A 22,554-nucleotide genomic window follows, 5' to 3' on the forward strand; every position below is an offset into this window, starting at 1 on the left:
TAGTGCTATTGTGTCCCTACTAGGAGCACCCCAGGAAGCGTTTAAGTAGTATTTTAAAAAAGGGGGGGTTTTAAGCAGGCCAAGGGAGCTTTATTGTACTTGAAACTGTCCTCAGAGGCGTTAACTTTTTTTCTACGGTCAATTTCCTAAGGTGGGTAATGCGCGCCAGAAATAGAGGTAGAACTATACTAACTTCAACACTGTTAGGTCAGAAGTTTTGTAAATGAATTGTCTGGGCAAAGGCACTTTTTAAAGAAATGTAAATTCATCGGGCCAACTTGTCAGAAATATGAACTTTAAGTGTCTTAAAATGTTGTCTAATGATATTCCCTTTCATGGACTGCTCAGTACATGTATTTCTTGCTGGGTTCGGTTTTATTATGATTTGTATGTTAATGAATATTTGTTTTTATTGGTACTTTTATGGTATTGTATTGATGCCGAATAAAGTTTATATATATATAAAAAAAACTAGATATCGGTTCGCAGAACGGGGAGGATGGGTGGGGCGTTAAGGAATCTAACACTAAGTAATGTTTCTCACAGATATATAGTTACCAAAAGTAAGTAACTAGTGCATCTGAAAGAAACAGGTTTGTGTTAGATTCCTTACCTTAGAATAGATACCCTAGCAATACCAACCCCGGTGGTAGGTCTGCGAACCAATGATCACACCAGAAAGTCCTGGAGAACAGAACGGCAGAAAAAGCCATCTCTCCAGACTTGGCTGTCCACGCAGTAGTTTCTAGCAAACGTGTGCAGCAAGGCCCACGTAGCTGCCCGACAGATGTCCTGCAAGAGGACTCCCCGACCCAGGGCAGTAGTAGCTGTCATGGTCCGAGTGGAATGGGCCCTAAGCCAACAGGAGGCTCCTTTTTAGCCAAAGAGTAGCATACCTTGATGCACAACACGGCCCACTGAGAGATGGTCCGTTTGTGCACCGTACGTCCCTCCTTAGCGCCCACGTAACCAACAAAGAGCTGGTCGTCCACCCGGAACTAGCGTGTGCGGTCCAAATAGAATGAGCACGCACGTTTTGGGTCCAGACGGTGAAGCCTCTATTCCTCTTTCGAGGGATGCGGAGGCGAAAAGAAGGTGGGCAAGGTGATGGACTGCCCGATGTGGAAGGCTGCGACTACCTTGGGCAGGAAAGAGGGTCACGTTCTCAAGACAACTTGGTCCGGATGGAAAGAAAGGAAAGGAGGTTTGGAAGAAAGAGCCTGGAACTCACTCACTCTCTTGGCAGAGGTGATGGCAACCAGGAAGGCAGTCTTAAGAGTGAGAAGACGAAGAGGGCAATTGTGAAGTGGCTCGAAAGGAGCGCACATCAAATAAGTAAGAACAAGGTTCAAGTCCCACTGAGGCATCACAAAAGGAACAGGAGGAAACATGCAAGTGATGCCTTTCAAGAATCTATTTACAACAGGGGACTTGAAAAGAGAAGGCTGATCAGGTAGCCTTAAAATGGCTGAAATGGCAGAGAGGTAGCCCTTGATAGTGCCCAGAGCAGAGCCCTGCTGGGCAAGAGAAAGAAGAAAAAGGAGAACCTCGGAAAGGGGGGGGGGGGGCAGAAAGGGGATCCACAGCCTTTGCTGTGCACCATGCCACAAATTTGTTCCACCTACAGGCGTATAAATATTTTGTGGAGGGAAGCCTGGCTGCCAGAATCACATCGCAGACTTCAGAAGGCAAGTCAAATGGCCTCAACTGTTGCCGCTCAATCTCCACGCATGGAGGTGGAGACTGGACAGGTTCGGGTGGAGGATCGTCCCCTGCTGCTGCGACAGAAGGTCCTCCTGAAGAGGGAGGCGAATTGGGGGGGGATCGACTGACATGCTGAGTAGCTCAGGATACCAGTATCTTCCAGCCCAGTCCGGAGCCACAAAGATAACTTGGGCCAGGTCACGCCTGATCTTCAGCACTCTGGGCAGAAGAGGTATAGGCGGAAAGGCGTACAACAGACCGCAGCTCCACTCGCGACGAAAGGCGCCTCCGAGCAAGTGCCGCCTTGGAAATTCCAACGCGCAGAACTGATGACATTGTGCGTTCTCTTCGGTGGCGAATAGATCTAACCAAGGCTCCCCCATCGCTGAAAGAGGCCTTGCGCCACGTCAGAGTTCAGACGCCATTTGTGATCCATCATGCACCGGCGGCAGAGTTCGTCCGCCCTGGCGTTCAGGGAACCTGCCAGGTGTTGAACCACCAGGGTCACGCCCTGATGTCCCAGCCATTGCCAGAGGCGCAGAGCCTCCTAACAAAGGGTCCACGACGCCACCCCGCCCGTTGCAGTACCACATGGTGGTGGTGTTGTTGTTCGTAAACACCTGCACTACACTTCCCCGGACAGAGGGAAGGAATGCCTTCAGTGCAAGTCGGATCGCCCGCAGCTCCAGAAGGTTGATATGGAGACCAGAGGCCTCCGATCTCCGCCTCTCCCATGTGGCCCCCCCCAGCCAAGGAGGGACGCATCTGTCAGTACTACGTGCTCCGGTTGGGGTAGGGAGAGTGATCTGCCGTTGACCCAATCGCGGTCCGTGAGCCACCACTGCAACTGTCTCGCAGTGCCCTCCGAGATCAGGACGTGGTTGGACAGGTTGCCCTGATGCTGGGCCAACTGAAACTTCAGGTCCTACTGCAGAGGCCGCATCCGCCACCTGGCGTGATGCACCAGAAGGAAGGATGCAGGAGGCCATCAGCCCCGGAAGTTGCAGCGTCAACCTGACCGAGACTCGGGATAAAGGCCGAAAGATCAGAATCAGAGCCTGAAAATCCCAAACCCACTGTTCGGGAGGATAAACCCGAAACTGCGCAGAGTCCAGAACCGCTCCGATGAAGGAGCTTCTGAGTGGGACACAGGTGTGACTTCGGCACTTTAATGGAGAACCCCAGCAGGTGCAAGAGGTCGGCCGTAGTCTGGAGGTGGCCGACGACTGTCTGGGGCGAGCCCGCCTTCAACAACCAGTCGTAGAGATAGGGGAAGACTGACACCCCTAATCTGCGCAGATGGGCTGCGACCACCGCCATCACTTTCGTGAACACCCAGGGGGCGCTGGTAAGGCCGAAGGGGAGCACGGTAAAGTGAAAGTGCTCGCGGCCTACCGTGAACTGTTCCACAGGTCCAAGATAGGGCGTAGGCCCCCTTTGCCAGTCTTGGGATCCAGAACGTAGTGAGAGTAACAACCACACCCTACTTCTCGCCCAGGAACGCACTTGATGGCTCCCTTGGCCAAGAGGGCCGTAACTTCCTCTTGCAGAAGTTGTAAGTGATCCTCCGGTGGCATGGCTGGAGGGGTCACCTCGAAGGGGAGGGAGTAGCCCCTTTGGACGATTTGCAGCACCCACCTGTCCGATGTGATGGAGCGCCAGTGGAGGAGGCGATGGCGAACCTGCCCCCCACTGGCGTAGAGTGGGCCTGAAAGTTCAGACTAGGAAGGCTTTGAGGCGGATGCTGTGGGGTGGATGTGGACTGGCCTCGACGCGGTCCCTTGGCACCGCCGCGGCGGTTACCACGTCTGCCGCCGCGCTGGATGTTAGTCTGCGGCCCGTTGCTGGCAGGACGTGAGGGGCGACCCTTCCTTGGCAACAAAAGGAGCAAAAGGCAGAAGTTTGCTGGCGCTGGCCCGACAGGCTCAAGGACTTGGCCGTAGCCCTGGAGTCTTTGAAACGCTCAAGCGCACTGTCTGCCTTGTCGCCAAAAAGTCCACGGCCATCAAACGGCATGTCCATGAGGGAATTCCAGACATCAGCCGAAAAGTTGGGGGACCTCAGCCAGGCATGGCGGCGAACCGCCAGTCGTGGAAATCGCCCTGACCAGCGAGTCCGTGGTATCCGGCCCACATCGGATAGAGTACCGTGCTACATCCCGCCCTTGCGCAAGGGCTTGAGCGAGTTTGACCCGGGCCTCCTCCGGGCAAGCTGGCAGCACATCCGCGACTGTGTCCCAGAGAGAGTGGGTATAACGACCCAAAAGGCAAGCGGTGTTGACCGACCGCAACCCCTGAAGTGAGAACAGCTTCTTACCGAACTGCTCATACCTTTTGGATTCCTGATCAGGTGGTGCAGTCGGGAATGCAGTCAGGGAGTTAGAGGCCTGGATAACCAGGCTCTCGGGGTGGGGTAGATGGACAGGAAGCTAGGGTCGCCCGGGGCCGGGCAGTGGCGCCTGGCCACGTTCCGATCTACAGGGGGGACCTGTGCCGGGTCTGGACCAAGTGCCCAACAACATCAGTAAGGGCCTCATTAAACAGCAGTAGAGGCTCTGAAGAGCATGCCTGCGGTTTAAGGACATCGGTGAGGAGGTTAGTCCTCACGGCCGCAACGGGGAGCTCAAGACCCACGGCCTTGGCTGCCCTCGTCAGCACCACGCTGTAAGCAGCCCCCTCCTCTGTAGGAGGGGAGACAAAGCCAGTGTGGGCGAAGTGTCCAAACCACTGGCCTCCCCTAGATCCACTGCCCAGTCCTGAAACGACTGGCACTCTCGTGCCAGAGGGTCCTCACACCCCTCCCAATCCCCCTCGCTACCCATCTCATGATAGTCCGGTTCAAAGGATGGGGCCAGATCATAGAAGAATTGCTCTTCTCTGCGTCCAATGCGGTGTCGTGCGATGCCGGTCCGATGCCAGATCCGAACCGAGGACGACGACGTCCTGGGACAGCTTCGGGGGCAACACCCTGGGGGCCGATGCCGGCATTGTAAGGTCGACCAGCAGCGACCCAACCTGCTTGAGCTCCCAGTTGGGGCCCGAAGGTGCCACAGCGGGACCAGACGGAGGAGAGCGCAACCTCATGGATATGAGGAAGGCATCTATCTCCTCCGGCGTCGCGTTCAGCCCAGGGACTGGCGGGTATGGAGCTGGCAGCGGCGCCTGCGGCTCAGACAAAGCCACGTGGGCTGTGTCACCCAAAGCCCCGGCCGCATCGCGCGAACGTCAGGGGAGTCGGAAGAGCGTTGTAGTCCGACTTCTTGTGCCTCTTACCGGAGGACTCTGAGCCCAACAAATGGTGTTGACTCACCGAGCTTCGATGACTGTGGCCCCGCGACTGGTCCTTCAACCTCCTCCTAGGCCTGGACCGTGAACGGCACGGTCCGACTGCCGGAGCTCGAGGCGATTACGGGACCGCTCCCGCCTAGCCTTTGACGTCAAGGCTCGGCAGTCGGGGCACGACTTGTCATCATGGTCGGCCCCAAGGCAATACTGACACCGGCAATGGGGGTCGATAACTGACGTCAGTCTGTTGCATTCGGCACAAGGCTTGAACCCATGCACCCCTACCGGCACCGATAAATCTTAAGACTCGAAACAGGATAAAAAATTTTTTTTTTTTTTTTTTTTTATAATCGAAAAAGTTAGTCAAAAAGTGACTAAGGAGTACGGACAAGGGCGGCGTCTAAGTACTCCGAAGACACCATCCCGGCGCCAACGACAGACGTTGAGCCGCAGACGACGCCTACCGACGCAAAGGGGTACTGCTACGCAAAACTTTCCGGATCCAGTCGGAAGCCTGGGGATATTCTACGGTAAGGAATCTAACACTAACCTGTTTCTTTCAGATAATCCATATATCATCAGCCCTTCATAGCTGGAGGAAGGAGGAGTGAACCCAAAATCCGCTAAAAGAACGTACAACAAAAAACATCAACATACAAAGTACATAGAAGTCCTGGGTAGTCCACCCAATGGGGAGTCGTGAGATGGATAGCAGGAGCTCCCGCCACCCTCCACCCTGCACAGGGCCCCACCAAATACAGCTATATGGATCCCAAATGAGTTACAGCTGTCGTTACCACAGCCAGTCTGTGTCCATCTGCGGCAGTGGAGTCCCCAGACTGAGTTCAGCACAGCCGTGCCTTCTTTAGCCATAGCCTCCTGGCGAAGACGCAGTGGGGATTTTCCAACTTGTTGCCAGCGTACTGTGCCATTGAGTCCATTGGGGCTTCCCTCTCTGGAGTATCGTGGTCGCCATCAGGCAGGTGAAGAAGCGACTAGGCCTCTTGAAGAGAACGGACCTGGCGGAGTCTGCCCTCCCACTTGAAGATGAGCCTGAACAGGTGGCCCCAAGAGTAAGATGTCCTAGTAGCACAGAATAGCTGTGACGGGCCGGAATTCCTGCAGTTTCTGTAAGGTTGAGGCCGCCAGACTTTGGAATAGGAGAGTCCTGCAGGAACAAAAGTCTATGGGGTGCTTGGCCCGTGCCTCCCGCAGGATGCACGGGAGCTGGATTAGTTAGTGGCCTGAGTGGTGCAGCGAGCATCCAGACACTTGTAATGGGGAAGCGGTGCTGGAGTTAGAGAAGAAAGTCAAAGCGATAGGGACCAAGTGATCTCCCCTCCGGGGCGCTGTCTCCTCCAAACGTGTTCCCAGGGGGCAATGAGGCAATGGCGAGGTGTGCCGGGCCCAGCGTGTAGCGCCCTGGTTCGGTCCCTCCCAGAGGCTACACCACTGCTCGTGCACCGATGGTCATGAGGCGTGTGCTCTTAACCCCATCGCCGCGGGGCTAATTCCCCAGCGACGCAGGGGGAGGGGAGGGGGCACGCGCGGCACCGCAGATGACTAGCTCGGCTAGTCATGCAGCACTGTAGCACTGTGCTGATGACGAGCTGAGCTAGTCATGGCCACGCCCGCTCAATGGAACGGCCAGCACAGCGGGGTAATTATCCCCGCGGGGCGTTCTGCGGAGGTCATCAGCACAGTGCCACCGTGCTGCATGACGAGCTGAGCTCGTCATGATCACGCAAGAGGCTAAACACTCCCTCAGGCCCTACGTTGTGACAGTGTCCCCGGGCGCGCCAGTCAGCTTGGCAAGAACGCCCACTTAGTTGTTGCATTCCGCCAAGGGGCATCACATGCCCTTCCTTGTGGTGGGGCTCAGGGGTCCGCTGGGCGATCAGGAGAAACACCCCTGCGGGTCGGGGGGCATCTCCCAGAGTTCAGATGGAGGGTCTGCTCTCCCCCACTATGATGCCTCCAACACACATGCATGAGCCCAGGCCGAAGTCCACCCGGCCCCTGAACCACCAAATGCCACTGGGGGGAGAAGGGTACCAGGAACGTTTAACAGCTCGTTGATGACCAGGGCCCCGAAGCTGCCAAGGATGGTCTCACTGTCGATGGTGCTGCCTCTCTGCAGCTCCAGGAGAAAGGTTGCACTGCTCCCGTCCTCCATCGGAGCCTGTGTGTAGGAACCCCCACGCCCCCGGCTGTCAGCGGGGTCATCACGTCTCTCCTCTGGCCAAGCCGCACCACTTGAGGGCGCCGGGATCTGGCGCACTGCCCGCTCATCTCTTCTTCCGCCGCGACCACCCAGTAGGCTGCGGGCCACGCGTCGCCGATCAAAGCACAGTCCAGAGCTTCGAAGCTGCTCTGCTTCCAGAGAGTAGACTTTGCGGGTTTACAGGCTCGGAGAAGGGTCCGGAATGCAATTTAGGGATCCGCTGAGAGCAGCTAAAAGGTTAGGGCCCAAGCCAGGGGTCGAAGCGACAAGCAGGCATGTCCTACTCTGTCGCCATTTTGGCTACACCCACCCCCTTTTTTTTTTTTTAAACAACCCCATGCAAAAAGCACCAGAAGTTGTGATGTGAATGCTTGTAGGAAGGTAGATCCCTGACCATGGTTGCCCCCAACTTTTTGCCTGGTGTTTTGCTGGTTTTCTGACTTAGTTGACCTGGGGCCCTGCTATTCAGGACCCCAGGCCCACTGCTCTCTGTAAAATGGATTCCATGTACCTTAGGTACATATCTAATTGGATACTGAGTCACCTTATCAGTCCCTGTACAGTGTACCTTAGGTACCCAGGGCATAGGTGTACCCAGGGCCTACCAGGGGCTGCAGCATGTATTATGCCACCCCTGGCTGGTCATCCAAATCTGACACAACTGGCTGCTTGACAGCTGGGGCAAGGTGGTGTAACCACCCCTTGCTTTAGATATAGTATACCTATATCTAACCCTAAAAATGGACACAGATCTCCTATCAGTCACTCCTATGGCAGGCCTTGACAATCCTGAAGGCAGAGTGCTTGGAATCGTGTGAGATAGTGCTCTGGCATGAGCTGAGCCTGTCTGCGGCTTTCGGGATCCATCCCTTAGCCGTTTCCATGATATCGCATACCATATACTCTTAAGTGCATTATAATCCTCGCGGTTATATGCCAACTCTGGTATCGCTTTATCAAAACATGTCGAGTAAGGTGTCATACGAATTGGAATACTAACCCCTCGCCAATTCTGGCGACGGGGTTAGCATTCCACCCTTCTAGAGGGACACGACATGTATGTAACCTGTAAACCCGGTTAAAGTCAGACATAGCCTCAGCTCCACAAGATGGATGCTGCCACCGAGACAAGTCTGCCCTCCTGCTGCTGGGAGTCCTCCCAGAGCAGGAGGCAAGGACAAAGGGTTTCCTGCCAGGGGCGGTGCCAGCACCGTCCCAGACAGGGTTTTGTGTATTCCAGGTAGGCAGGGCTACAGAGGAAGGTGACTGCAAGTGGCACCCCGGTGCTCACTGTGCATAGGCCGGCTTGAACCAGTTCCAGGGGCACACCAGCCCCTGAGCTGGGGAAAGCCCGCCAAAGGAGAGGGGTGTAACCACCCCCCTCCTGGTCCCACCCTTAGGGCAGGACTTAGTCGCGTGCCAGCCCCCTTTTCCAAGATAAAGGTAGGAGCAGGCCCCCTTCCAAATTAGAGCATCTTTGGAATCAAGACACGACTTTCTACGAAAGGACATCAAGATTTCTTCTTCAAGATTCTCCCTTGTGACTAAGGAGTAGTCACCCTGCATCCGCAGGCACCATCTTAAGAACACTGCGGTCTGCTGTAAGTCCTTCCTCCGGAATCTGACTGCCCAGCTCGACGAGAACCGGCTTCCCTGGCACCTCTGACCTCTACCCACCTCTACAGCCAAGCTGAGAACCGTGGGTGCGACGAGACCTCGAGGGACCGGCCATCTTCAAGACTGCACGACTTCTTTCCAGCACGACCGCCGAGGGATCCTCTGGTGAGTGCTTTGGGGTCCGAGAAGCCCCGACCCTGAGCAGCCCCAGCACCGAAGTTCAGCCTCCCAGCATCTCCACGATCTGCGTGGGGCCCTTCTGCTTTTTGCTGCTCACCGCGTTGTTTGGCTACTAGCCCGCTGGCTTGTGGCCTTCTTAACGACGCCCGACGACATCACTGCTGCTGGTCTGGTTGCTCCAGACTGGCCCTTGCTCCCTTCCAAGAGAGGAGCACCCCGGACCCTCCTGGTCCGCTCCAGACGCCATTTTAGGTCCACCGCGTAGGCTTGAATTTGCCAAGACTTGTTGCCCCAATCCTGGGTCCAGCGACGTCGACAGCATCAACCATCGTGGGACAGCTCGTACCTCCATCCTGGTCGCCGACAACGCCTCCTGGTCCGTGAGACTGCAGAGCACAGCGTCACCCACTCACCTAGTCGAGGTGACTACCATCCGGTGCCCTCCTGGTGCCACCTGACTACTGGCTAGTAGTCACGAACTTGGTCCCCTCTGCTTTCAGGTGTCATCCATCTTCGATCCAGGCTTGGATCACTCAAACAATCTTCACTGGTCGCCTGCCAGCAACTCCTTTCCTTCAGGCTCCTGGTTCGACAACGAAGAATCCCGACGTCTTTTCAGACCTATGCAGCTGCAGCCCCTGGGCTAGGTAACTTCGGCATTTCGGTGCCCCAGCATAGCCTCACTATCCAAGGGTCCAGATCCACTTTCGTTTTTGACCTACCTAGTCGGGTTCGCCCGAGAACACTAACTTTGTGAATACTAGCTTCCATAGGCTTTTTCCCGCCTTACGCGTGAGAGTTCCCACTCTGCACGTGGTGTCCCTAGGCCTCCTGCTCCTAACCTGAGTGTTCAGTATTGTAGGCCTAGCGTTTCTAAAGCCTCTGAGAATCGTTACTTACCTGCTAGTAATTCGCATTCCACTTTTAGAGTATATGGTTTTTCGTGCCCCTCGGGCATTTGTGTAAATTGTGCGACTTGAAGTATTTTTATAAGAGTTTTGTTGTGTGCTTAGCTCCCTGTCTCATAAAGAGCCAGGGTAGTCTTGTTATAAATACACTGTTTATTTTCATAACAACTTGTGTGGTGTCCTTTCACTGGGTGTTCAAGGGGTAATGTGATGGTAAAACAGCTGGCTTAACACGCCCTCTAGAGTCTTAGCCTTAGACTGCTCGTATCCATGCTACTAGGATAGCTGGTCTATAAGGTTGACTTACAACCAATCAATAAGGGTTGTTTGGACTGATACATAGTGATCACTAGAATAGTGAGCACTGCATATCAGGCCAACTTCCCACAATGCTCAAATCCGTAAACAGACGATCGAAACTCATTAAAATCACAATTATATTAAAAGAAAAATCACTATGAATACAGATATTATTTAAAAGAAACAAAGAAAGCCACTTCCACCTTTGAAGGGCATTATAAAAAACAGTAATGCAACCATACCCAAAGATTAGTAACCCTGCTAGAGCAGAAGGCCCGGTCTGAACAGTGAAGGACCCATGCCCCATTCCCTTAAACCCACTTTCCAGCTGTGAATTGAGCATATTTAATTAACGTGTTAGAACCTACAATTTCTCCTGAAGAAGAGTCTCTCGCATAGTGGCTGCTTCCAGATCCTTTTGTGCTGTCTGCAGGTTCAGCTCCAAGTCCTCATTCTTAGTAGTCAGCAACTAAAAGTAAAAATAAAAAAACACTTTCAGAGCAAATAACCTTATAATACACCTACTGAATGGTAGAACACAAACTGATTACCATCAAAAGCATATTCCACAAACTAGCTATGTTATTCTGAAAGTCACTAAACCCAAAACCAGGTGACATCTTGTGGATGTAAGTTTCAAATAGACTACAGAACGTGCCCTATAAACAAACCACCTGGCATCTCTGGATTTATCGCAATTTTCTATGTTCATTGTAGTTAGGTCTATTCTGAGTGACAATTACTGTCATTCATAGATTAGTATGGTTGAATCATCCCCATCGTTGAGCTGAGAGTCCCAAGACTGTGTGAGGGAGTGCTGACAGAGAAGTAAAAGGTTAAACATACATTGTAGGAAGATGGCTCTTTATATATTGGACCAAAAAAGAGATCCACTGTGTAAAGGGGGACACCTAAATGCACGCTTTTGTGGTAGAGTGGGCGAGCTGTTAGGCATATCACAGGGTAGTGCTAAGCTTCGATTTCTATGAGTGCATTATTTACTGCCTTGGTGTGAAAGAAACAGATTTATAAAATAAGTCTTTATATAAATGTAGCTACCAAGATTAGAAAAATGCAAGTACTTTGAGTCAAGACTTTTTAAAGTTTTTCAAAATGGACACTTTTTACAATTTCTGGACTGGCAAACTTATCCTAGTGACAAAAAACATGTGTTTCATTTGGGCATTTGTTAGTGACTTACGGGACTGTTCTTATGGACTTGTGGAGAGTATGGGGCAAGGTCCAAAGCACACCATCAGGTCACCTCAGGGAGGTCTGGAGCGTCCAGGTGCAGAGGTGGTCACTATAACTGGTGTCCCATTCACTTCAATGGGAGAACGCTCCTGTTACAAAGAGGCTGCAAGCAGGGACTGGGGCACCAGTCCGAGGGAACCCACAGGAGGGTTCGACCCTCGAGATACTCAGCACGCAGGGACACTTTTGGCTCACTTCTCTGGCTGTGGGGCTCTGGTGCAGTGGTGTCTTCTGGGGTCGGATTCCGGAGCAGGAGTCCCTTGCAGTTGGAGGGGGCTTGCAGAAAGATGCTGCAGGCGGCTACTGGTAGACCAGTCTGGTGAAACCAAAGCATGGGCTTGGCTCTTGCCAGTCTGGGGACCTTGTTGGCACAGTCACCTCTCATGGACTCTGGCTCTGAAGCACAGCTGCATAGGTGCTTTGAGGTGTCAGTTTGCAGCAGTCGCAGACTCACTTGTCTGTTTTCGGCACAAGGGACAAACAGGACAGATAGGCTACTCACAAAGTGGTTCTCACGGTCTCTGAAGACCCTCGACAAGCAGATTGGTCTTCTTGGTGTTTGTGTACAGTCTGGGCAGAACAAGCCTTGGCTGCGCTAAGGGTTCGAGTACCCCATAGGCACTGTGCAGCTCTGGTCGGTTCTGGTATCCCCACACTAGACGGATGTGACCTGTGGTAGCACTGCTAATGCTTTCTGGGTGGCTACTGTGTCTGTAGACACTGTAGGCAGCAGGTTGGTGTACTGGTCTTGCTTCTTTGGTGCCTGAGGTTGCAGGGTAGTGGCTCCTACTCCAAAGGAGATTCTTTGGCAATTTGCAAAGCACTGGCAGGGCTCTGAGTTTGAGTTCTGGCCACTGACATGATGAATCAGTTGCTTAAAGAGGCTCTGGTGCATCAGACAGTCCAGCAGGGTTGGAGCCAAGTCAGTCACACTCCTCTGGTCAGCAGTCTTCCATTTCTTGTGCTTCCAATGAAAATCTGAAGATCTTATCAGGGTGTCCCCTAAATACTCAATTTAGGTAAGTTAAGGGGAGTTAGTAGTAACATCCAATGAGCTAGTTTCCCTCTGCGGTCACTACACACCGTATAGGACGTCTTCCTGTCGGAAGTGGGCACAAGCCTGTCCCAGAGTTCCTAAGTGTGCTAGCACAAAGATGGCAACTTATGATAAGTTGTATCCACATCATGTTAGGCCACTTCGGGGGTGGTACTAGCCTGGGGATGGGCAAGCCTGATAAACAAGTTACTTACCTTCGGTAATATTATATCAGTAAAAGACATTTTTTGGGGCTTTATAAGATGGTCCAGCTCGAATAAACAGTCTATGCAATTCTCCAGGAGAAGATAGGAGATTTGTAGGCTTTGGAAACCTGGAAGCTCACCATGCTTCTCTGGCTGCCTCAAAAACATAATTTGCACAAGTCAGTCGGATATGGCATGCGATCCTAGGAGTAGGGAGAAAGAATGGATGTTGTTGGAGGAGTGGTGCCAGTGTTTCAGTAGGTCCGATGATTAAGGCACAAATGCGGTCAGTCCTGGCTCTCCCTATCTCAGGTTCACCTGTGAAGGAGATGGAATTGGAAACTGCAGTATTCTTGCGTGGAAATGTTCTTCTCCCGCCTTGGCAACTGAGACAAGAGTAATACCAGCAAGAAAGTTGGCAGAATAAGAAGAACAAAAAAAAGTAAGACACATTAGTTATAGATTCCTTACCTTAGAATTACCCCTAGGCATCAGACTGGATCCGGAGTATTTTTCTGTAGCAGTAACCCTGCGCGTCGTTAAGTGGCATTGGTCAACTCTGAGTCAGCCATCATGGTCGTCGGGATGACGTTTTTGTGTCTTAGACACCACCCCTGCGCGCGGACATCCGTTCAGACACTACTTTCAAATCTAGAAGCACAGAGCCATGCAAGACACTGACTCTGGTGCACAAAACTAGTGCCCTGAAAGGGGGTCCCTTACACTAGCAGTCAATTCACAGAACGGGGAGGAAGGGTGGGGCGGTGGGGAATCCATAACTAATATATGCCTTACAGATATATCATTACCGAAGGTAAGTAACTTGTTAATCTGAAAGACAGTTATAGATTCCTTTCCTTGGAATAGATACCCCAGCAATGCCAATCCCGGAGGTGGGTCTGCGAACCAAGTTCAAACCACAAAAGTCCTGGAGCACAGAACAGCCAAAATAGCACTCTCTCCGGACTAGGCAATAATGTTTGGTGAACGTGTGCAAAGATGCCCTTGTGGATGCCTGGCAGATGTCAATGAGTGGGACTCCATGAACCAAAGCAGTAGGGCCAGCAGTTGCCCCGGTAGAATGGGTGTGCAGTCGTACTGGAGGTTCCTTTTATGCCAAAGAACAGCACATTTTAGTGCCCAAGACAACCCATCGAGATGGCACGTTTGTGCAAGGTCCGACTTTGGTTAGCACCCACATAACCCACAAAGAGTGCATCATCCACCAGGAAATCTTTAATGTGGGCAAGGTAAAAGGACTGCAAACGTTTTGGGTCCAGACGGTGGAGTCTCTCCTCCTCTTTGGAAGGGTGCAGAGGCGTAAAGAAGATGGGCAATGTGATGGTATGACGTATGTGGAAAGAGGCAACCACTTTGGGCAGAAAAGAGGGCCTAGTGCGAAGTACCGCCTTGTCCGGAAGAACTGCAAGAAAAAGAGGCATAGAGGAAAGAGCCTGAAGCTCACTCACCCTGCAAGCAGATGTGTTGGCAAGCATAAAAGCGGTCTTCAAGGTAAGACGACGAAGAGGACAATTATCTAGTAGCTCGAAGGGAGGACAAAAGTTAAGTTACAAGATTCAGTCCCACTGGGGCATTACGAAAGGAGGAAAGAGGAGTAATGCCCTTTAGAAATAGATTTACAATCAGACAAAAGAGAAGGCTGATCAGGAAGGCACAGAAAGGCGGAAATGGCCAAAAGATAGCCTTATGGAGTGCCCAGAGCAGATCCCTGCTGGGCCAAAGATAGAATGAAAAAGAACCTCTGAAAGTGGGGTAGAAGGGGGTGGGGGGGAGGGGGTACCACAACCTTTGCTGTGCACCATGCCACACATTTGTTCCATCTACTGGCGAATACCGTTTTAGTTGAGAGACGTGGCTGCCAAGATGACATTACAGACTTCGGGAGGAAGGTTGAAATCTGTCAACTGTCGCTGCTCAATCTCCTCGCAAGGAGGTGAAGGCTGGATAAGTTCGGGTGGATGACCGTCCCCTGCTGCTGCAACAGAAGATCCTCCTGAAGAAGCAGTCTGATCGGAGGTTCGATAGCCATGCTCAAGACGTCTGAGTATCACTCTGCATGCCCAATCTCGCGCCACAAGAATGACTTGAGCCCGGTCACGCTTGGTCTATAGTACTCTGGGCAGAAGTGGCATAGGCGGAAAGGATTACAGGAGGCCCCAATTCCACTCGAAAAGCATTGCCGAGCGAGTACCGCCTTGGAAATCCCAAAGTGCAGAATTGCTGACATTGCCCGTTCTCTTCGGTGGCAAACATATCGAACCAAGGCTCTCCCCACTGCCTAAAAGAGACCCTAAACCACCTCTGAGTGAAGACGCCAATCATGATCCATCATGCACCAGCAGCTGAGTTTGTCTGCCCCGACTTTCAGGGAACCTGCCAGGTGTTAAACCACCAGAGATCTGCCCTGATGTTCCAGCCATGTCCAAAGGTAAAGAGCCTCTTCACATAGGGTCCACAATTCCATCCCGCCCCGTTTGTTGCAGTACCACATGGCGGTAATGTGGTCTGTGAACACCTGCACTACTCTTCCTTTGACAGAAGGCATGCAATCAGTGCATGACTGATCGTCCAAGCTTCAAAATGAAAATAAATGAAAATTGGTATTTGTGAAGCACGAACTGCTACTCCAAAAGGAGGACCCTGGCGCTGGTATGGAGATGAGCGGCGGCTCAAATTCTTAGATGACGCAAAGTTAATCCGGGGCTCCAAAAATCCAAGAAGTAGCAAGATGGCCGCCCGGTAGGAGCTCTTCTTAAGAGCTCCTAGTGCTTGGGATCCCACTTTTGGATTTTATCCCTGTTAGCACCCATTGTCCCGAGCATCGAAACGAGCACAAGTAACTGGAGAACATCCTCTACAACCACACCCTACTTGCGGATCGTTGGAGCTTACCGTGGGCTCGGATTCGTGTTCGTGGTCCGTGGTTTGTCTGCGAGATGGAGGACATTGGAGGAGCACGAGTGGGCTGAGGTTTCCCCTGCTTTTTAACGGACTCTTTGCCGGACTAGGGACCACAGCTGGCCATCGGCGGAGACTGAGGTCCGGAGCCTGATGCATTTCCTACGGCTGCCGAGGAGGCTGAAGTGACCTGTGACCGGAGTCCACCAAGAGCCCTGCGGACCATTGGAGGTCCCCGAGCCGCCTGCAGCTGGACTGGACCCAGGGTCGGGACTCACGCCGGGGGTCCCTGCACTTATGCCCAGACGGATCAATCGAGGGGCTACCCGGTAGACAGTCGGCTCAGGACTGGGGTTGCACATGGCTTCAACTGCTTCGCGGCCAGATGGTGGGGACGGCGATGACGATCTGTGCCCTGCCGCACTGGCGATCTTGGCAACCAGGCTGTCTCCTGTGAGCCCTGCATACATGATCCGGCAGCCTCAGTGCAGCATTGGTCCCAGAGAGTGTGCTGCATCGCGGGGCAGCCTGCTGCCCAGACCGACACCCTGGTTCTTCGCCTGTGCAAAGTCTCGACTCCACCCCTCTGCTGGTTACCGGGAGCGGACCGTGCCTTGGATTGATGCCTCTTCCACTCCTCTCACCCCCCGCATCCCCTCTACTGTTGCCGGCACCTTTCATGAGCGGACCTGCGGACTGTTCCTGGAGGTGAATGCGCTCTGCTGAGTTGTGCATCTTTGGACGACACCGATCTTTTTGCATTGGTCCGTTTACTCCCGGATTTTTCATTTTGGTTCCTCCATCGCCCAAAATGGCTGGGGCCATAAACTGGAGTAATAAAATGCCTCCACTGCCCCCAGATGACCACAAGGCTGTAAAACAACGGGGTCAGGGGCCACCAAAAACAGAGATAAGACTATCTCCTCCCCACCAAACAACCCAGAAGCTGGACTAATTCGACCTGCCCCAGAGTAGAAAGGGAATCCAAATCTCCATACTTTAATCACAACAGACAGAGGACTACTTTTCTCGTTCATGCTCTCCTATTTGGTGGCCATCTTGACTAGTCTTCCACAGTGGCGGCCATCTTAGACTAGTCATCCTCCTCATAGATCACTGATGGTTAGTCCCAATTTTATTTTATTTTATTTCTATTTTACTTTAATTCTATCTCATTTATGTCTGTTCACTTTACCCTGTATTTACACCTACCTTCACACACCCCTCATCAATTTTTATTCTATTCTTATCTTACATCATTCTTATCTCATTTATTCCTATTCATATAACCCTACAACTACACCTACCTCACACACCCCCCCCCATCGACCCACCCCACCTCCCCTAACATGGAACACACGGGCAAGCACACATACAAAATTAACTACCCACCCGAGCTCACAAAAAAAAAAGCCAAACGCTTCAAACACAAAGTACTGAAGGCCCACCCTGAAACCCCTTTCGTGGACTACTTCTCACTGATCAATGGAGCCACGAGCACCGATATCATCTTCTACACCACACGGAGAGCACAATGGAGGAAAGCGTTCCTCTCCCTCCTCACTATCTCCACCACCAGGAAATCCGCTCATGGCCTAACACACTCTTGCACACCATCCCAACTCTTCCCAGGCAGAGCTACCATCACTATTTACAACAATGGGATCATCCTACTCCAAACCACTGATAAGAACCTTGACCTACTCGACAACTTGTTACCCACTTTCAAAGAACATATCTCCAATAGGCAGACCCCCAATCCAAGCACCTCGGACTACACAACACCCCCTACCTCGAATCGCCTATCTGACCCTCCTAACCGTGCACAGCATCAGGACATGCACCCCCACCCTCCCATTGTAGCTACCTCACACCCCACAATCACAGATGTAGATCACTCCCCCTCACATCCCCCACACCCCCTACCCCTGCCTCGCACCTCCTACTTTCCCCGCAGAATTCCCCACCCCGCTTAACTCATCTCCCCCTCCTCGCAACATGACCTTCTCCCACCCTATCTCCCCCCCCCACTCTTAGCCCCTACTACACCACTCTCCCAACTACTCTCTCAGAACACACCACCCACCTTACCATAACTCCTCCCCCCCTCTCTCCCCCCATTCTCAGCCCCCACCACCTTACCTGCACCCCAACCTTCCCTAGCCTACACTCACCCCCAACTCGCCCTCGCCGCCTCCCACCAACGCCCTCACTTATACCACAATCCCCCCTTACTCCTCTCACTCCCATCACCCAGTTACTCGCTCACCGGCCGAATACCATCCCACTTACCAATACCGCAAAGCCCTGCACTAACACTAGCGCACCCCTCCCCCCACACTCCAGTTCCAGTTACAATCATCCACCATCGGCTCTCATCCCCAACACCACCTTCAATCCTACACTGGACATGATTATGTCCACCCTCCTCCAAGTCAAAGAAGAACTTCGCACCATCAAAGAACTCCTCCTCATACACCCCCCTACAAACACCACTTCCTCGTCCAACAAGTCCCACAGCGTCCACACTGCCCCTCTCACTCAACACTCCCCACTATCCCGGCACGCAACCACACCAACCGCCCTCAATCCTCTTTTGGTCCACGACATCCACACCCTCCTCCGCTCTTATGGCCCAGTTCCCTTTAACCACACCTCCACCACACACCTCTCCATACCCACGATTCTCTCAAATCCCCTTAGGCACCCCACTCAAAACAGAAGCTCCGTCCCAGATAACCTTAGAAAAGTCCCCCTCTCTCTAGAACCCTCTACCACCCTTTTCACCCCCAGACTCAAATGTATCCTACTCAACTGCAGATCAGCCCCTAGACACTCCTCCGACATTGCAGATCTTATCATAACAATGGACCTTGACCTAGCCATTCTAACAGAAACCTGGCTATCTGAATCTTCCACACCCATAATGGACATTCTTGTCCCGCCCAACTACCACATCCTTAGACTCGACAGGTCCGGCAAGACGGGCGGGGGAATCGCATGCATTTTTAGGAGCAACCTCTCCGTTGCTCAAGGCACCTCCCCTTCCCTCACCTCCTGTGAACTCATCTGCCTCGACGTCAACAGTGAGGGCAAACCTGTATGCTCGCTACATATCATTTACCACCCGCCTGGGGACAACCTCACCTTCACCCAACACCTCATGGACACGATCTCAGCCAATTACGGACGACAGAACACACAAATCTTCCTGGGTGACTTCAATCTCCACTGGAACGACGAGAAAGATGCAGTGGTGAATAGTCTTAAAACTTTCCTTAATGCGCTTGACCTCACCCAAATCTGCAACAGCCCGACACATGACAAAGGCTCTATCCTTGACCTTATCATCGCCAAAGAGGACTCTACCCAACTGGGGTCAATCCAACCCTGCGATTGGTCAGACCACCACATTATCACATTCTACATCAACGAAAAAGTCAACCCGGCTCAACCTTTCAAATCCAAGATCTGGAAAAGGGACTTCAAGAAACTTAACCCCAACTCCTTGCCTTCACACAGCTGCAGTCTCCTCCTTCCCCCCCCCGCGCATCAGACGCCCAATCTCTGACCGACCTCTACCTCAACTCTATGACTTCAATAATCAACGAAGTCGCCCCCCTGCGGCTGAAGAGTTTCCACCAAGAACTCAAACCCATGGTATGATGGCAGACTCAATGAAGACAGGCATGCCATGCGAATGGCTGAGCGCACCTGGAGATCTGACCCATCAGCACTGCACCTTAAAACTCTTAAGAAGAAGAGAAATGCCTATTTTAGGAAAATCAAGCGCTTAAAATCAGCTTTCTTCAGCCTCCAGCTCGATCAGGCAAAAAATAAACCAAGAAAATGGTTTGAACTAGTCAAAACTCAAACCAAGGAACAACCTCTACATTCAAACATCACCTCAAGCGATATACCATCCTGTGAAGAATTCTCTGCTTTCTTTAAGACAAAGACCGATACTATAAGAAGCGATCTCCTCAATGATGTTTGCCGTTACTCCAACCCCATCGGTATAACTTCCACTCGACCTAAAAACAATGTGACATGGTCATCCTTCGACACCTACTCAGAAGAAACTATTAAAAAAACTGCTGGGCACCTTGAAACCCTCTAATCACTTCACTGACCCCTTACCTGCGAATGCTGTAAAAGACTTCACCCCCCTGCTCCTCCCACTCTGGACTAAAATCATTAACTGTTCCCTCCAACAAGGTCTCATCCCTGACTCCCTCAAGGTGGGGCAAGTCATGCCTATACTCAAGAAACCTACAGCTGACCCTGCTGACCTTAATTACCGCCCTATCACCAATATCCCCACCCTGGCCAAACTGCTGGAAAAATGCGTTCAACTTCAACTGACTAAACACATCGATCAGTTTGACCTCCTCAACCCACATCAATCAGGTTTCCGAGCAAGACAGTACGGAAACAGCCATGACACAATTGACGACGCCCTCCAAATCCTAGACCGCAATGACTCCTGCCTCCTCATCCTACTTGATCTCTCCTCAGCATTTGATACCGTCAAACATGAGAACCTACTTGAGCTGCTAAACACCAGAATGGGTCTATCGGGAACTGTCCTCAAATGGTTCACTTCCTTCCTACATCACCGGTTCAAGATCAAAAACGTGCTATCCCCAGCTGTGCCTGTTTCATTAGGCGTCCCTCAAGGATCGTCACTATCACCCACATTGTTCAACCTAGTCATGGAACCACTCACCACCTTGCTCCAAGCATCTAATGTACACTTTCATATGTACGCCGATGACACTCAGCTCTACCTCAAACTACAATCCCCGGAAGACATCATACTTCTGAACTCTACGCTCAAAAACACCCAATCATGGTTGTCCGATAATCATCTCAAACTAAATGCTCTGAAAACTGAGTTCCTTCTAATCTCACCTCCGGCGAAAATCTCCACCACTCAAACCTGGCTTAAGCACCTAACTGCATTCAATGTCCAACCCACCATCGTGGACTCCGTGAAATCATTAGGCATCACTCTTGACGCCAACCTCAACATGCAGCAGCATATCAACAAAGCAACTAAGGGAGCTAACTTCGAAATCAACACTGAGGAAACATAAACCCTTCCTCCCAGCTAAGGACCTCCAAACTGCAGTTCAAGCCCTAGTCATTCCACGCATACACTACGGAATCGTGGCTCTCAGCGGACTCCCCCTATCAACAACAGCACCCCTAAGAGCCTCCTTGAACGCTGCAGCGAGACTTATCACTGGTTCTAGAAAACTCACAATTTTCCCCCCCCCCCGACTTAAAATCCCTGAACTGGCTCCCTTTTGAAGCCAGAATACAGCTGAAAATTGCCTGTATGACAGACATGGCTGTACACCACAATTCTCCCAGCTACCTCACTCAAAAGCTGACTTTATCAGGAGGCTCGAGAAACAGAAGCACAAAGAATCCGGAAGGGAAAAAAAACAACAACAAAAAAAAACTTACAAGCGCTCCTTCTCAGGAATGGCACCTAGGATCTGGAATGCCCTCCCTCCCGAAACCAGGCTTATCTCCTCCACTGCACTCTTTAAGAAAGAAGCAAAAGCCATCCTTATGGCTAGTCGCACTTGAACCCTTTTTTGGTTATACCGAAGACTGTGCACAGACTTTGTATTATTGCTTATTCTGATTGCCTATTGTACTAAATTGTTTATCAGATTATTACTCTAGTTTGTTACACACCTACTACCCACTATCTTGTACCTATAAGTTTGCTTTTGCCGGTCTATCTTATTGTCTATTCGTTCACAAGTTGTTTATCTGGTTACTATCCTAGTTTGCTACCCACCTACTACCCATTACTATCTTGTACCCACAAGTCTGCTTAATCTCCCGCTTGTTTCCCTTACCCCGTGTTTTCTGTAAAGCGCTCTGATATCTGCAAAGATCTTGTCCGCGCTACATAAAACTTTGAAAATAAAATAAAAATTAAGTCTTTAGTTCTTTCCTATATGGTGTTTCTGATTTAGAAGATCTCAGATGCGGTGGGAGTAGATTCCAGGCCCTGGTGGTGTGAAGGTTTTTCCTCCCCTCGTTTTGCATCTGAAACAGGGAGGTTTATGTATGGTGGCTGAGGGTTCTGGTTGTACTGTAGGGGGCGAGTCTTGATGCAAGGTAATGTGGCCCCAGTTTGAGTGAGGTTCTGAAGGGGATAAGGAGAATCTTGAAGAGTATGCTCGTGTAGTGGGAGCCAGTGAAGAGTTTTCAGGGCTGTAGAAGAGGAGGATCTTCGTCGAAGTATTAAAACCAGCCGCGCTGCTGCATGTTGGACTACTTGGATTCTTTTAAGTGTTTGTTTGTTAGCTCCTGCCAAGAAACTGTTGCAGTAGTCAAGCCACGCTAGTATCAAGGCGACTGCTACGGATTCCCTTGCCGCAAGTGGGAGTTTGTCGAAGAAATTTTCAAAGATTTTATAAGGCTGAAACAGGTCCCTGCAACCTTCAGTGCATGTGGTTTAAAACGGAGGGCGTAGTCAAACTGTACTCCTAAGTATGGAGACCGGACTCTGCAAGAGACCTCTAATCTCCACCTCTTCCAGGTGGCTACACCATCCCAGGAGTGAGACAGTCACTAATGTGAACCCTGGGTGGAGACGGGAGAGGGATCTGCCACTTCCCCAAACCTGGTTCGTGAGCCACCACTGCAATTGACGTGCAGTCCCCTCAGAGATCTGAGCACCAGAAAGATTCCCTTGATGCTGCACCCACTGGAACTTCAGGTCCCACAGCAGAGCCCTTATATGCCACCTGGCATGATCCACCAACAGTATACAGGAGGCAATGAGGCCCAGCAGCCTCAGGGTAATTCTCACTGAAATCCAGGATAGAGGCTGAAACATCAGTATCTTAGTCCGAATATCCAGGACTCGCTGCTCGGGAGGAGAAGCCCGAAA

The 22,554-nt window shown here is 51.6% G+C and overlaps 1 protein-coding gene across 2 annotated transcripts in view; it reads right to left on the reverse strand.

Moving 5' to 3' along the window:
* Positions 1–22,554, reverse strand: part of HMMR (hyaluronan mediated motility receptor) — a 472,605-nt gene that overhangs the window by 278,282 nt on the left and 171,769 nt on the right. For both annotated transcript variants that reach the window (XM_078653402.1, XM_078653403.1), the window contains one exon: positions 10,586–10,686. In XM_078653402.1, the coding sequence (XP_078509528.1) occupies positions 10,586–10,686 (101 nt within the window). The remainder of the gene's footprint in view (positions 1–10,585; positions 10,687–22,554) is intronic.

Source organism: Lissotriton helveticus, chromosome 7, assembly GCF_964261635.1.
Source record: "Lissotriton helveticus chromosome 7, aLisHel1.1, whole genome shotgun sequence".
NCBI lineage: Eukaryota > Metazoa > Chordata > Amphibia > Caudata > Salamandridae > Lissotriton > Lissotriton helveticus.